The following is a 16,802-nucleotide window of genomic DNA, read 5'->3' on the forward strand; positions in this document are numbered from 1 at the left end:
ATGGGTGTTTGAGAAGTACCGAAGGAGCTATGACAATTGCAAACTAAAAGAAAAACAACCACACACCAAACGACCTTGGTAGAGTGAACGCACTCTCTATCGCATTTAAACTCCAAGGCATGCGTATTTGTATATATACATATGCACATACATACATTACAAACTCTTACTTACATAGGGCGCATATGCAGTGAAAATTAGCCCCAAACGTGCTTTTAAAACTCATACAAGTATATATCCCTCAATGGAAGTATATATCCCATGCTTAAATATACATGCATACATACTTATCCATAGATAGATTTTTCCTAGTGTTTATTTGGAAACTGGATATGTAAAAGTTTGTATGTGTTCTTTGTTTTGGTGCACAAATTTTGTGTTGACTTGAGCAGATTGAGCGGGAGGAACTTGCCTTAAGTGAAGGTTAAGCTTTTACTATTTCGTTTTAATGTTGCAGTTTCTTCTGTTCGGGCTGTCAACGAGCACATCGGCAATTTTAGTCCTCCTTTTGATATTCCCCAGCAATGCTTAGTGGCGAAGAAAGTAGATTTAAGTAAATTGGCTGGCAATGTTGATGCCCTCTCGTCAGTTAATTTAATTTAATGTTTAGAAGAAAGCAGTTTCTTAAATTATATACCAATAAATGTTTGGTTTTACATGCTCTGTTGGAAAAAATTTATCTTAAAAACCTTCCTTGGCAACCATATATGTATACAGGTATCCCTTGTATAACGCGGTCTTATACAACGCGGTTTCGATATAACGCGATTTGGAAAAATTAGGTTTCAGTACAACGCGAAATTTAGGCTTATATAATGCGAAGGGGAAAATGCATAATTATAAAATCTGGTAACACTAATTTGCGTACCATATATTTATAATATGTAATGTATTTTTAATGTAAACCGAGAATTACTCTTTTTTGCCTTAGAAAGATAGAATAGATATTAATCTAGCACCTTATTACGAAATTGAAAAGGAGCTTAAAAAAACCACCCACCAAAAACTGATAACAGATTTTGCAATTATAAAACCAGTAGAAGAACCACAAGGTCCCACAACTAGTTTCTTATCCAATAGCGAAAACTATGTTGAAGAAATATCTTCTGATGAAGCTATTGCTCCCCCAAAACGCCCACGTGCAAAGATCTTTGAAGACAGTGAAACAGATTAATTACCATATGAAGTTTGAAGAATAACAATACATTTTTTAATAAACCTTTAATTTGTTTTAGTTTGATTTTAAATTTTTTGTTTTGTGTTTTTAATTGTATTATAAAGTCTGAACTTTAGTATTGAGTTGAAATATATGTGCATCTGTTATTTTGTATGTATTTTATTAAAAAAAAAACCTATTGGAACATAACCCCCAAATTTATATGAAAACTATGTTTTAGATAACGCGGAATTACATAACGCGCAATTCTTCTGGAACGTAACTATCGCGTTATACGAGAGATACCTGTATACATATTTTATATTGTAGATGCCGTAACGGTACTATTTGCGCTTGAATATGTTTGCTGTGATTACATTCATTGAAATGCGCTCATTTACCTATTTCTCTTAAAGAGTTTGCATGGATTTCTGCGTTTTAGTAAGAGCACTGATATTTTTGTGAGAAATAAACGAGTCGCGTCTTTGTTCAAATTTTTATGAATTGTTTTCTGCTTTATATTAAAAAATAAAATTTGTATTTGAGTATTCCTACAGCACTTGACTTTAGTTGAAACGATTCAATAATGCCGAAAGGGAAAATTGCATCCCAGCTCTTCGAAAAGTAATCATAGAGTTGCAGTGGTATTTCAAAAAAATCAAACGTTTGAAAAACGACGGTTTTTAATGCTTTGAAATATTTTTCCGAGTATAAAACAACAGAAAACATTGATAGAAAAAACAAAGCGCGAATGACTACTAGCCAGATTGATAGGATGATCGTTAGATTGTCAAAACACGATGGAAGAGTGCCGCTGACATCGATCGAGACATTTTTGTTCAACTGGAAAAGCCAATATCGAAAAGGACAAAAGCAGAAGTTTATTGTCGACTGACACGGAAGAAACCATTGGAAACAACAGCGCAACGACAACAACAAATTGAGTTTGTTCGAAAACGAATAATCTGGACTCAAAATCAATGCCGTTATATTTTATTCAGCGATGAAACGAAAAAAAAAAATAGAGTTGGTATAGATGGTAGAAAGTACATGCGGTGGACAAAACGTGCAGCATTCGACGCCAAGCAATTCGACCCAGAGCACGGGGGAAACTCAATAATGTTATGGGGCTGCTCTTCCTGCAACGGTGTCGGGCCAATTGGTCGTATTGAAGGTAATATGGATGCGGGAAAGTACGTTCCAATACTTCTATATCGCACAGTTTACAGACAGACAGTTAACGACATTTATCGGGATACTCTTACTACCTTCTTAAGCTCCCGACCCCCGAATGCTGTCATCGGAGTCCAACCACCACTAATTGCAGACGAAGAACGCCAACTTCCCCGAGAGTCCCACGTAACCCTGGCACAATTACGTTCTGGATATTGTAGCAGGTTAAACTCCTACTTATCCAGAATTGACCCCGACATACTAAACATATTAAAAAAAAAAAAGAAAAAAATAAATGAAGTTTTACGGACAGTTGACTAAATTTATGGTGAGCAAAATCACAAAAATTAAAAAAAAATTCAGTTGAGCTACGTCATATTAAATAAAAAAAATAAAGCAAAACAAATGCAAAATAACGAGCTTAGCATCACATGATTTTATTTTGTCCACAATGATAATATAAATTCGATTTCATTATCGCTATCATGTGAGGAACGTTGCATTAGCAACTGTATTGTTGTGGCAATCACAGCTTTCTTTATATTTTCGTTGCTTCCGTCTATGTATGCATGTATGTATATGTGTACATTTAACATTACATTACATGTACATTATTTAATAACCAAGAAGTGGAAGCATAAATTACAAAAGATACCTTCAATGCTTCTGATTTGTATTTCGGTAACTGCCACAACGGCGACTGGAGACTGTGGTTCAGAAGTACTCGTACATACCTATTTATCGTTGGCCGATTCCTATTTATTATATGGCTTCAAATAAATTTTATAAGTTTTATCTAAAATATATTTTCCATTTCAATCACAATTTTCATTTAAATATAGAACTTTCACCTTGTCCGTAAATTTTAATTCGCGTTTATTTTTCTTTGCGATCAGCTGTTTTCTCACTTGCAATTTCTTACAAGTAAAATTTTTCGAGTAAAACAATGCTACTTCCCCTCAAAATGAAATGTATTTCGCTCTCTCAGTTTCCCCTACTTTGCAAGTTTTTTGGATACATAAGCACCAAAACTTGATAATTTGTAACATTTGTTGTAAGTTATTTGCTTCGTGAACAGACCTAATGCTAATGCAAAGGCGCTTTGCAGCAGTAATAAAGCAAACAGGAATTTCCACAAAATATTAATTTATACCTTTCGCCTGGCCTTTTTATGACTTGACTATTATTTTGCTTCGTTCTTAAGTATTTTCAAAGGAGTTTTGAAGTAAAAAAAATCTGTTTTTCTTAAATAAAAAGGCTGATATAGATTGCAAACATTTTAAATTTATAAAATAAAACCTAATATCGAAACACTTAAGTTATTTTATTGGAAAAAGTCTGAAATGTTCAGAACTGGTTAATGGCTATATGTATGCATTACGTTAGAACATTTTTCATTTCCATGTACCATCTTCCTTTTCCGTTTGTCTCTTTGCACTTGTTATCAATTTCTTAGCTATGCCGACTAGAAACATACATGTGTATGTTCATATGTATGTGTATAATTCATTATTTTTGGCTAAGTGCCTGTGTGACAATATAACAAACAGCTGAATACTATGGGTGTTCAAGTACGCATTTCCAGAAATTGTTGTTTTCAAATGATATACAGTGTGCAAAGTTCGTATTAGTACACCCTCTTACAAATAAAAATACCAAATATTTTCAAATTTACTTTAAAGCAATTGATTTCAATCGTAGTGCGGTATTGTATAATTCATAAAAAAATAGAATAATAACAAAAACTCCGAAACATTTGCATAGAATTGAAAAAATAACTTTAGTAGCAGTGTAGCTATTTCTACTGCAGGCAAAATTCGTATTAGTACACTTAGTATGCGTTGAATTTGTAAACAATTTGTTGGTATTTACCATTATTTTCGAAACGATTGTGTTAAACATTCAATGTTTAACCTTGGGCAGTTGCGTTTTAGTAGCCATTTGTGGAAGTTCGCGGAGTTAGTTTGCAATGTCGCCTAAAGTAAGTGAATTATCAAACGAAACTAGGAGATTAATAATAAGTATGAACAAAAACGGAAAGTTTTTACGCGAAATTGCGAGAACATTGCAGGAAAGTGTGTCTACAATACAAAACGTAGTCAAAATTTATAGAGACAGTGGAAGGATTGACAAAAAGCTTCGAAATGTGAACAGGGCTAAGCTTGGACAGAGGCACACGACTTATTTGAAAGGCCTATCAGGAAAGATCCCACCGTCAGTGGAGTTTCACTAGCTGCAGAACTAGAAAAATACTTTTCTATCAAAGTTACACCTCAAACAGTGCGCAATTATGTAAAAAAATTGGGATTTAGAAGCAGAACTGCGGTTAGAAAACCGTGTGTAAGCTCAGTCAATAGAAGAAAGCGTGTTATATTCGCCAGGCAATATTTAAACAAAAATATGCGGTTTTGGGAAAGGGTAATTTTTTCGGACGAGTGTAAATTTAATATAAAAATGTCCGATGGACGCATAAAAATTTGGAGAGAGAGTAATACTAGCCTTCAAAAACGAAATCTGCAGCCTTCTTTCAAGCACGGTGGTGGTTCTCTGATGGTATGGGGATGTTTCGGGGCTAACGGAGTAGGAAAGTTGCATTTTATTGATGGAATTATGACTGCGAGGCAATATATTGATATTTTAAAAAAGAATCTACGCAAATGTGCCAAAAAATTGGGTTGAAAAAAAATTTATATTCCAACAAGATAACGACCCTAAGCACACGGCGTTGGATACAAGGTTATGGATCCTTTAAAACTGTCCAAATTATCTCAAAACACCACCACAAAGCTCGGATATTAATCCCATAGAAAATTAATGGTCGATTTTCAAAAAGCAACTGAAACATCATCAAATAAGGAACCGAGAACATTTAAAAAAAGTCCTCAAATCAGAGTGGAAGAATATTTCTCCAAATCTCACAAAAAAATTGGTGGAATCTATGCCGAAGAGATTGTCTGCTGTTCTAAGGCAACGAGGGTACCCCGCAAAATATTAATTTTCTGAACTATCTTTTATTTACTCTTTAAATCATTAAAAATACATGTGTACTAATACGAATTTTGTTTCTGTGAAAAGTGTTAATTTTTTTCTTTCTTATTTTTTTTTGCAATTCAATACACTTTGTGAGCGGTTTTGTTATTTGGCCTTATTTTAGTTAATTATCTATAAAATAAAACGGTTTCAAGCATTTGTTTTAAAATTAATTTGAAAATATACGTGTTTTTTTATTTATAAGGGGGTGTACTAATACGAATTTTGCATACTGTATGTATGCATGCATTTTCTATTTATATCTATAATTTTTTCGAAAACACATGAAATATATGCGCAATCGGGTATGAACGCAATGTATCAAATTATTGGTTATCCTGGTTAGATTTGCCAAATTTGCGATGCTACTTTTGTAAGTATAGTCTGCTTCGCACATCGTCGTCGTGATACGTCGTTCGGCTCAGACGAGCTGATTTTACAAACAATTGTTCTCAAGAAGTAATGTAAAAGTGTGCGAAATAAAAGGGGAAGGAAGTCATGAAAATAGTATAAAAACAAATAGATATACATATACATACGTTTCAATGTATTGGACTATACTGTGGGTATAATTCAATTCCTGAACATAGAACCTACCCTTACGCAATATCAACTATTGAGTGCATAAAAAATATAGTGTAGCTGGGCGTATACGCAATTTATCTAATAAACATATAAATAACACATAGTGTGTACATATGTAGATACATTTTGTATATATACACAATATCGAAAATCGTTCACGTTCATGGATTACTAACCGCTGTAAGAGCTCGTAAAGTCTACTAAAGATCTGCCTATACCTACAATGAGTTCAACACTAAAAGTCTACCTGGATCGTATACGCATTCTACCAAACACACATACGCACAAGTATACATATGTACATACTATACATACAGCCATTCGAATGCCAAGCATATGATTAAAACATCGTACACGTTTTCAACCGCACCTGCAGATTTACATACATACGCACTATGAACATATGAACCGGTTTACTTTGGAATTTATCCTCACTGCTTGATGAACCTTTGCCAGGTAAAACCTTTGCGCAGCATAAGAAATAAACAAGGGGTAAGTAGGTAACAATAAATATGAAATCCACTTCCACAGTGCAATACCCAACAAGCAAAGTTGCATTTAATTCTATTTCGAGACCAAAAATTAATACTTGCACATGCCTTTATATGTTTCAGTTTCCAGCTAAAAGTAAATCTCAATTATAAATACCTAATTTTTTAACTAATTATATCTATATGCAAGTTCTACTAGTATAATCCCTTCTTTATTTACATATTCACGCTTCCTTTGAATGCCGAATGCAACCCTTATTTATTCCATTAAGATCATTTATTTCAAATAGACAAACTCTTCTGAATTTTTGACAGCAATTAAGTTCCACAAATTCATTCAATAATTTAACGGCTGTGTGTAGACACAGCGGCTATCTCGCTCACGCTTGCGCTGCCCAAAGGCGAAAACAAAGGTTTGCAAATTTATTTTTCAATAGCAGTGTTGTTCTGTTCGCACAAATGAGCTGCGCGCCAGCGAGCAGTGAGCAAAGCAAAGTGGATAAAAGAAGCAACAACCAACAACAAAAGAGCAAGCGATGGCATAAAAGTTGACAGCTTTGTGGAAAAGAAGCGGCGTCAGTAGAATTTATTGCTGTGTGCGACAAATTTGCGTGCAGTGTTGAGAGTGTTGAATAAAGTTTGAACAAATTATATAGAATTAATCGAAAGTATAATAACTTAATTATTAATGAGAATAGAATAGCTAAACAATAGTGTAGCAGAAAAATTGTGCAAGAGTGTGTTAAATAAGCACCAGAATGATGATCAACACACTGCTAGAGCATGTTCCCATAAAACTGGAAGTGCCGGATAATGGCGACGACAGAGACGCAGAAAACAATGGCAAAGAGAAAAACAAAAATTTGAAAACGAATGGAAATAATGCAGTAGTTGAGGAAGAGGACAGTGGTGGTGATGAGGACGATGACGATGAAGATTCTGACGAGGATGACTCGGAAACGGATCTGCTTGAGGAAGATGATGAAGAGACACTGGTGCCCATAAGTAGCGATGAAGAAGCTGAATTGGAGGCACAACGTATAATATTCCACGAACTGATCCAAAAGAGTTTGCAATTGCCAACGGTTGCAGCTAACAGCTCAGCAGGAAGTGGTAAAAAAGTAAATGCATCAAAAATAGTTCGTGAACGTAGTGTTTCGAGTTGTGCCAGCGTTAGTAGTAAGACTTCAATTGTTTCCTGCTCTTCTGCCTCAACCAATGAAAGCAAGCATTCAAAAGGCGCAGCGGTACCAAAGCAAAAGCAAGATCCCCCAATTAAACAACATGTAACAAGCAGGATTTGTGGAAATGCAAAGAACGCCGAATCGGAATCGGAACAAGAGGATAGTGCTAAGGGTTCACCACGAACGCGTGCATCATCAACTTGTTCCGTGGCATCATCGCTAGTCACACCCTCGTGTCAAACGGAATCCTGTGGCAACATTTATGTGTACGAAGAACAACAAAAACTCATTTTTAATTGCAGTTTTTGCGATTTACCTTACGGCGACATGTTAACATTCGCAAGGCATTTACACGATGCACACAAACTCTTCCATGAAGAAGAAGATGCGACAATACCAATGCCGGCGCGTAAAAGTGCACGCAACCTGTCGAATCAACAGGCAGAAAATAAGGCGCAAGCGCAGGACAACCCAAATGTTGTGAGAGTAAAAACGGAATTCAATGCTTGTCAGGACAAAGTGTGCGATGACGCCTCAAGTACGCATTCAATGTCTCCAGTTCCTGTGGATGCGACACTTGAATCATGCGGAAATGTCTTTATTTTAAATGACAAAAAACTTTTCCTAATTTGTGGTCACTGTGAATGCAAATATGCGACATTGGAGCTGTTTCATAAACATTTGCGGCAACAACATAAGTTGTTTACTGGGCCAGTCAAAGAAATTAATGTTTTGCCCAAGCAGGAGATTAAGGTCGAAGCGACTGACGAAATGTCGCAGTCAAGCCGAATCAGTGCAACGGCCATTGAAAGCGAAAAGCAGCGTAAAGCAAGTGTGGAAGCCATGACCGATTCGCCAGTGATGGTAGTGGTGCCAATGGCGCAGAACTTAGATAACAATGATATTTTAGCGACGACGGTAGGAGTGCAGATACCAGAAACGCCACCTCCGGACGAAGAAAAATCATTGGAGAAATCTAAAGAAAATACGGTAAATGACGAGGCGGTAGCAATGGTTATTGAAGATACTGTTATGGAACAACAACAGCAAACAATCTTGGAAAGTGAAAAAGTAGGGGAAGAAGTTTGTAAACAGTTGTCAACAAGTGAAATACCTCCATCGGCTGAGGAGCATGCGCAATTGCCAATCGAACAACAGGTGGAAGTAAATGAGCAGGCTACAACGGCAAGTCCAGAAAGACCAGAGGAGGAAAAGTTAGTAGTAGAGGAAGAGAGAGAAGTTGGCGAAGAAAAATCTACGACAAAACGTAAAAGAAAACGCAAAGCGGTAAGAAACCAAGAACTAACCTTAGTCAAGTGTCAACTCTCGCAATATCTAAATATATAAAATACGCGGTTTATACATATGTGTGAATGTATATTGTTTCGATACAAAATTGTAATGTTAATACTTAATAACAAAATGTTTTTGTTTTTCTTTATGTAAAAAACATTTTTAGTACCAAAGTAATTAGTATGAAGTGGATAGATATTGCTTTAATTTTATAGTTGAAAATATATGAACCGCAAGAAATTACGTTATACTATTTCAGGTATTTTCAAGGCGTTCACCCCCAAAGAGACGTGCCGCTGCAACGAACAAGCTTAACTCAGCAAACTTGTTACCAAACGATGAAGACATTGCCAATGTCGCTGTTCAAACAACCAATGAAATTTGTTCTTTACCGGTGAAAAATGTTGATGCTGATGCTGATGCAAATATAGAAAATAGGGTCGAGGTAGATTCTCAAAGACCTGAAGAAGCTGTTTCTGTATCGGCTGACGAAACTAGAAAGTCTATAGAAATTCGTATGTCCCACGAAGAACCTATAGAAACTGCGAACAATGCGCACACTCATACGACTATAGAAGTTCCAGGTGAAAGTATTGCTATTGTAAACTCTGAAGACGTCAAGAAAACTAAAGGTAGGGCCGCTACTAAAAGTCAAATTCGTCCAAAGTCCACATCAAAGAGGACACGTAAATGCAAAAAATCTGACAACGAGCCCAAACAATCATCTTTACCTACTAAGGCCGGCCCGTCATCAAAGACTTCGTCGCCAGTTTCTTCTACGAATTCATCGACTGATGTTGCTGAGACAAAAACTGATACGTCCGTGGTGTCTAAGAAATCTGTTTCAGGACCGATGCGAACCACCTCCTACTCAGAGACTCATAAGTTACGTTACGCCTGTAACCAGTGCCCAAAATCATTCAGCAAGTCGCCGCGTTTAGCTGAGCACAAGCGTCTGCATACGGGCGAGAAACCGTTCAGTTGCGACGAGTGCGGCAAAACGTTCCGCATCAAAAGGCGTCTCAGTGAGCATAAAATGCGTCATCTCAAAGTGAAAGCGTACAAGTGTGAAACTTGTGGTTTACCGGTGGCCACCAAGCAGGACCTCAGACTTCATCAACGCCATCACACCAATGATCGTCGATACACTTGCACCGAATGTTCCAAAGCCTTTGTGCGTAGCTCTGATTTGAAAATACACAAAAGAGTTCATACGGGCGAGAAGCCATTCGTATGCGAGATTTGTCAGAAAACATTTCGAGCCAACCAGAATCTGCACGTGCATCGGCGCTCGCACATGGGTGAAAAGAATTATAAATGTGATTATTGTGACAAACGCTTCATGCGAAATATAGACCGTAAGGTGCATCATCGTACACATACAGGTATGTCTTTTGCAATCCTCAAATCAGACTTTTCAACTCATACTTGTTGCAATGTTTTGCATTCCTTTCAGGTGAAAGACCATTCAAATGTGAAATTTGTGGACGTTGCTATTCATCACGCGCTCATGTACGTTCACACATACAACGAGAACATGTGGAGAATGCAGGTGAGGCGAAGAGTGAGCGCAAGAAATCGGAACGTAAAACGAAACCACCCGAGGATGAACTTGTGAAACAGCAACAACTCATTGATGAATTACAAGAGCAAATACTGCAATGTTTGAAAACTGATGATTTGGAGGAGGAAGATGTTTTGCCAACGACGAAGAATGAAAAACCCACTGAAATAAAAAAGCAGAAACGTCAAAAATCAACTCCAAGGTCTTCGCCAGCACTAAAGAAAGCAGTGGATGTCAATTTGTCGACACCTTCACCACGTCAACAAGCACAAAACTCCCCATCGATTGGGGTGCAACAGGTATCCGTAACTGTGTCAATGCAAGTGCAAAAGGATGTGAGCATAGGCGATGAGCCCATGCCGGAGAAAGAGAATGCCGCCAAAATCGTGGGCGGTGTCGCAGCACCACTGAACAAAAACGCAAAGAATGAGCGTAAAATTACGAGCTATTTCACTGTGTTGGGACAAAAAACAGAAATTTAAAGACTTGCACATTTCAAATGGAATAAAACACAGAATATTATTTTACAATTCATAGTGGTTACGTAAGATAAGGAATACATAGATTTATCTAAGACAACGTTACATATTTAGAATTCTCAAATCATATATTATAAAGAAATAGATATATTTTCATATAAGTCACCGCATTCAAAAAAAAAAAATATGCAAATGCAGCACTGTCAAAGAAACACAAAACGAATTCATGTAAAAGACCTCGCCTATAAACTGTTAAAAACTCATTTCATATATTTTGAGATGTTGAGTTTTTTGTTGAACTTATATTGAATATGACCACTTGCTTGTGGTTTTGCTAAATTTATCATTACTTTAAATACTTATTTCCTGATATTACACAAAGTTGCTTCAGTGCCAACTAATATTCCATGAACAAAATATGCAACAACTATTTTATTTAGCTTAACTGCTATACCAACTCGCTTCTTTTGAGTTACTGAAAACAAAAAAGTCAACAAAGTGTGTTTCAACACATACTCATACCATAACACACACACTTACAATGCATACCATTTACTTTATATAATATTATACTCATTAAATTAAAAATACATTCATAAGTTCGTTTTAATTTTAGCATACTTTTTAACTATGTACGAACTTTTGTAGCGTTGCACGGTTTAATTCTAATGCATACCTAGTTTTAATTATTTTTTGTAGCTTTTAAACGAAACGCTCAATTTATGGATTTATTTGCTCAAAAACTTATATTCGTAAATGATTTAAATACATTCTTTCCAGAATTAATTTAAGTTCGCCGCTGGGTGAACGAACAGAAAATACTTAAAAGACAAAGGAAACGCAAAAACACACCGATGTGATGTCAATGTCACGTTAAATGAATTATCTAGTTGCCGCGTCCGAATATGCATATATGTTTGGGAGTAGGGTGTTTGAAAACGCCAGCTACCATCCCATGTCCTCAGCTGCAGCAGAAATATGCGAGCTGCTGCCTGAGCGCTTGGGGTGTGTGCACAGCACAGGGGTGGCCGGGATACTTTGTCCGCTTCAATGTGCTGTTGTTTGAAAGGAAGCGTTCGCTTCAACCCCCGGCATATATGTGTGTATGTATGCATATGTTTGAGATACACGCTTTGCCGTACTTGTGAAAATAGTGCGTGTAGAGAGACGATTAAGTCTTTGATTACACAATTTTTTTCAATACTTTATTTTTTTTAATTAATTAAAATCTAATAAAATCATATAACTGCAGAACTGATTTTTCATATTTCTTTTGGCTGTGAAAGCTAGGCTTTTATTGCAATGGTACTACTCAAAGGTGCATGCTTTGTATATTGCAATTGATTTCACATAGAGTCAGGGGTTGTAGGCAGATTTTTATGTTATTTAAAATCATATCAATCATTACAAAGCAGTTAGGGATGATATTCAAATGAAATTATCGTTATTAACAGTTCCCACGACAGTCGGTGCTACGTCACCGTAACGAACCGGAATTGTATTCGCCCAAGGACTGTCACTTCAGCAGCATTCTCCGTATATGTAAGGGGAATACTTATGCTTCTGCAACAATAACAAGAACCTTTGCTATTATGTGAAGATGTGGACTGAACAAAAGTTGTTTCGTATTAAAAGATCCACTATTACGTAGAACGTTTTTATTTTACCTAAAAATAAAATTTTAGCTAAGCAAATTGTTGATTCGAAATTAGACGTTAATTAAAAATTGGGAATATGTGAGGACGTGGAATGAGCAAATATTTTTTCTTACTAAATAATCGAATATTATTTAGAACTTATTTATTTCACCAAAAAATGAAATTTTATTTAGGCAAATAGTTTATGTAAAATTAGACGTTAATTAGAACTTTTGCACTAAGTAGACAATTGAGTAGTAAAGTACTCTCTCGACGAACAAAACTAACACTTTATAAGACTCTCATCATGCTCGTCCTAACGTAGGGCTCAGAAGCTTGTACGATGACAACATCCGATAAAGTGTTTAAAGATGCAGTGGCCAAGAAGACGAGCCTATAGCCTATAGCGTTTCCACGACAGTCGGTTCTACGTAACTGGTACGACCCGGATTTATATCCGGCCAAGGACTGTCACTTCAGCAGCATTCCTTGTATATGCACGGGGAATGTTTATGCTGCTACAACAACAACAAAAACGAGTCTATAGCGATAGACTGTTCATTAGACGGGGCTAGTTTACTGGCACAATTACGTTCTGGATATTGTAGCAGGTTAAACTCCTACTTATCCAAAATTGACCCCGACATATGTCCTGTATGTGAAGGCACCCCGCACGACACTAACCATCTTTTCACATGCCCCTCAAAACCCATTCATCTAACACCCCTCTCCCTCTGTATCCAACCTATCGAAACAGCAAGTTTCTTGGGCCTACCTTTAGATGAGCTAGACGAAGACGACCGGTGATATACACTACACTGACTGGGCTTGTATTACTGCTACAACAACAATAACAACAAAAACGAGCCTATAGCCTGAAAACTGGCTACAAATATGATGGATCCTGACGTGTGTGAATAGAATTGGTCCTTTATGGATGCCGTTCTGGGCACTCCCGAACTAATACAGAAACTAGTTCCGGGAAGGGTATTTTCCCAGAAGTAGAGGAGGGTTTGCCCACTCGACGTAGACAGTAGACGACGGTCGCTGTAAGTGTGAAGGCATTTGAGCTCTACCTCAGCCTCCAAAACAAAAAAAAAACAAAAAATGCTGAAAGTCTTCGATGTGCTACAAGCTGGTGGTAGCAGAGGAAGGCCTTCGCTGCGTTGGAAAGATCACGTGGAGAAGGACTTGGCTTTATTTGGTGTGTGCAACTGGTGCCGGTTAGCACAAGTAAGAAACGACTGGCGCGCTTTGTTCAACTCGGCCGAAATCGCTTAAGCGGTTAATCGGCCAATTAAGCAGGAGAATTAGAAGTTTTGAGATTATGTGAAGATGTGCAGTGAATAAACAATGTCGTTTTTCTCTTACTAAAAGGTCGAATAATATTTATCACTTTTATTTTACTGAAAATGTAAAGATTTACAAATTTAAGATTTTGTTTAGGGAAAATATTGAAATGAAACTAGCATCATTGCCTGGAGTCTTCGAAGTGCTTGAAGTGAGTCAACAGTTTTTTTGCTTTGCACGTTAATTCTAATTCAGTAAAACAGAATTAGGTATGGAAGTATTCACTTCAATTGCTTGACCTTTGCTTCATGTAGTTGTTGTGAAAAGAAATCAGAACATGAAGAATACTTTTTTTGCGGTATTATGCAAGCTTGGCTCATATAAACAAATTTTGAGGTCAGCAAAACGTTCATACCTACATTCTTTGGTACCAATAAGCTAGACATGTGGGCACATGTGTGTGTGTGTGTGGGTATGCATATATATTTATATATATATAAGTATAAATAAAAAAACAGGCAGTAGGTATGTACATACATATACATGCATTTATTAGGTAAATAGTGTGACAAATGGATCGCTTGGGCGTCACTTAGACTCTAAATGACATCATTTCCATATATCCGAGCGTAAAAGATGTTATACATTAACGTCTTATTTTTTAACAAATACCAAAATTATAAATAAATAAAAGTACCAATAAGAGAAAGCAGCAAAGAGCAAACAATCAAAATCTCCACTAGAGTGCCGTTGTCAAAATCATCCGATCACCGTATTCAACGCTTTCATGCGGTCGCCGCCCACGGTTAGGCTCTTTTGTTGGCTACGCAAAGCTTGTCGCTCTCGAGTATTTCAAGTTGCGCATACGTCGCGTTGTGCGGCTGCCAATGGCACCTAGTCCAAGGTTTTAGTTCACTTGTAGCTTCGAGCATTTTATATGGATACTATTGGTCGCGCGTGTGTGAGTGCGAGTGTGAGTGTGTTGTGAAACTAAAACGCAATTAATGCAAACGAGCTTATAAAGTGTGTGGAAAAAGAAACTCAGTAGACTAGTTGAAAGTAAATACGAGGAGAAACCGCAAATTGCAAACAAATGCGAAATGACGTGGAACGAGCGAATAGATTCATATGCATTGATATATTATATACATACATATATTCGCGCATATATACATATGTATATACATATGCACGCTTGAATGTATCCGAAAACCCATCGCGTATACGCCCTGACAACGGCATTACTCGACGTCTGTGATGAGTCGTGGCGGTGAATATGCGCACATTTTTTCAATATTTGCACATTCGCATTAGTTAAATGTGCTTACGATCAGGTGCGCATAAAAAGCAGGTTACTATTGTGTACATATAAGAAGTGTGTACGTATGTATCTGTGCCTACTTACCCAAAGCTATGCACATACAGATATACGTACATACATACATACCTTCTTAATGTCACAATTTGCACATTTCCATGAAATCGCAAAATTCTTCTTGCCAAAGCAGCATTGAGCCATTGCCCTAAGCCGAGTTCTTTCTTCTATACACATGCACACGTACAGTTTTGTATGTATGCAGATATGTGCGTCTTCGGCTTTAGTTTTCATTTTGCCTTGTCTTTCAATATTCATTCTCTTATTGTTTTTTTATCTACATTCTTTGCGGTCGTTAACTTTAACCAATGGTTTTTTTTTCATCTACTTTAGCGTTTCTTCTTCGTTTTACCATTTATGTTGCTGTTCATTTATCACTTCGCTTGTGGAACGTATTTGCGCGCTCATTCATTCTTTTGAAAATTCAAATATGCTAAGCACTCGCTTGCGCTCTTTTTCGCATATACGTTGACAGGTAGTGCGATTGTTTTTGTTCGTGTTTTTTGCTGCTTTCATTGACAACTACTGGCGTTATGTGGTATCAATTTGGCGGGTATTTGGTTTCATTTAAAGAGGGAATTCAAAATAGATTCAAGTGACTATTCAGATGGGACTTTTTTTTTGCTGTGAAACTTGAATTGGGGTTAAGTTTATATTATATTATGCCAGTTTAGGGTTGGAAAGACCGCGATTGTTAGTAGAAATTATTATCATTCAAAATTGAGGCCTTTCCTTCAGCAGTTTTTGTTTTTTGTCTAACGTCTTACGTTGTACAGAAATTGGGAATTTTCAGTATAAAATATATACATAAATAAGCAAAAATTCAAAAACAAAGATTTAATTGTTGCCTGTTCTACAGTGGTCTCCTGACTGAGTGCTTGGACTTGTCCAACCCCTCACAAATCTAAATTTAATCCAAAATTGAAACAGAGAATCTGTGATCACGAAAAACCAAATTATAAAGAATGTCAAAAAATTTTGCAATTTTTGAATATAAAATAAGGAGTGGACAACAAAAACCAATTTGTAAAACAGCAATTAATACATCATGTTTCGACTTGACTCGAGCTAATTTTCAAAAATAAAAATTAATACAGTCGAACTTCTCTACAGTGAACTTCCATATAATGAAGCTCTCCTTATAATGAACTGGTTTCGAAGACACTGCTTTTTCGTTCTACTTTCGGTGTATTTTTGTCTCCTTATAATGAATTTCTATATAGTGAAGGTTTCTATATAATGAACAAATTTTACAGCTGGAAACTCAAGCGTCCTAAGTTTTTGTCTCCATATAGTGAATTTTTTCAAAAGTTTTCTGTTGCAAAAAATTACAGTTTGATGTGGACAAACTGTAATGAGGGGAATCCCAAAATTAAAACAGAAAGAGCTGAGCTATTACAGTTTTATTCAGTGATTGAAGTTAAAATGACGCATCGAAGCAGCATTTTGCTTGAAAAAAAGTTATTAATGATTAACAAAGTTAATGAAGGAAAGAAAAAAAAAAGATATTGCCAATGAGTTCGGAGTTCTTCCCAGCACTTTATC

At 36.5% G+C, this 16,802-nt stretch overlaps 2 protein-coding genes across 4 annotated transcripts in view; one reads left to right on the forward strand and one right to left on the reverse strand.

The window, feature by feature from the left end:
- LOC128861049 (uncharacterized) overlaps positions 1 to 16,802 on the reverse strand; it is a 59,441-nt gene that overhangs the window by 9,355 nt on the left and 33,284 nt on the right. The window lies entirely within an intron of this gene.
- On the forward strand, positions 6,959 to 12,160 carry LOC128861048 (zinc finger protein 37 homolog). Its single transcript, XM_054098933.1, has 3 exons — positions 6,959 to 8,906; positions 9,172 to 10,297; positions 10,369 to 12,160. The coding sequence occupies exons 1-3, from the start codon at positions 7,194 to 7,196 to the stop codon at positions 10,956 to 10,958; spliced, it is 3,429 nt and encodes a 1,142-aa protein (XP_053954908.1). The 5' UTR covers positions 6,959 to 7,193; the 3' UTR covers positions 10,959 to 12,160.

Source organism: Anastrepha ludens, chromosome 4, assembly GCF_028408465.1.
Source record: "Anastrepha ludens isolate Willacy chromosome 4, idAnaLude1.1, whole genome shotgun sequence".
Taxonomy (NCBI): Eukaryota; Metazoa; Arthropoda; class Insecta; order Diptera; family Tephritidae; genus Anastrepha; species Anastrepha ludens.

Excerpts from the sequence above, each read along its gene's own strand:
- LOC128861048 (XM_054098933.1), top strand. The coding sequence starts at position 7,194 with ATGATGATCAACACACTGCTAGAGCATGTTCCCATAAAACTGGAAGTG. Across the intron at positions 8,907-9,171 it reads GTAAAAGAAAACGCAAAGCG|GTATTTTCAAGGCGTTCACC; the intron begins GTAAGAAACCAA and ends ATACTATTTCAG. Across the intron at positions 10,298-10,368 it reads GCATCATCGTACACATACAG|GTGAAAGACCATTCAAATGT; the intron begins GTATGTCTTTTG and ends CATTCCTTTCAG.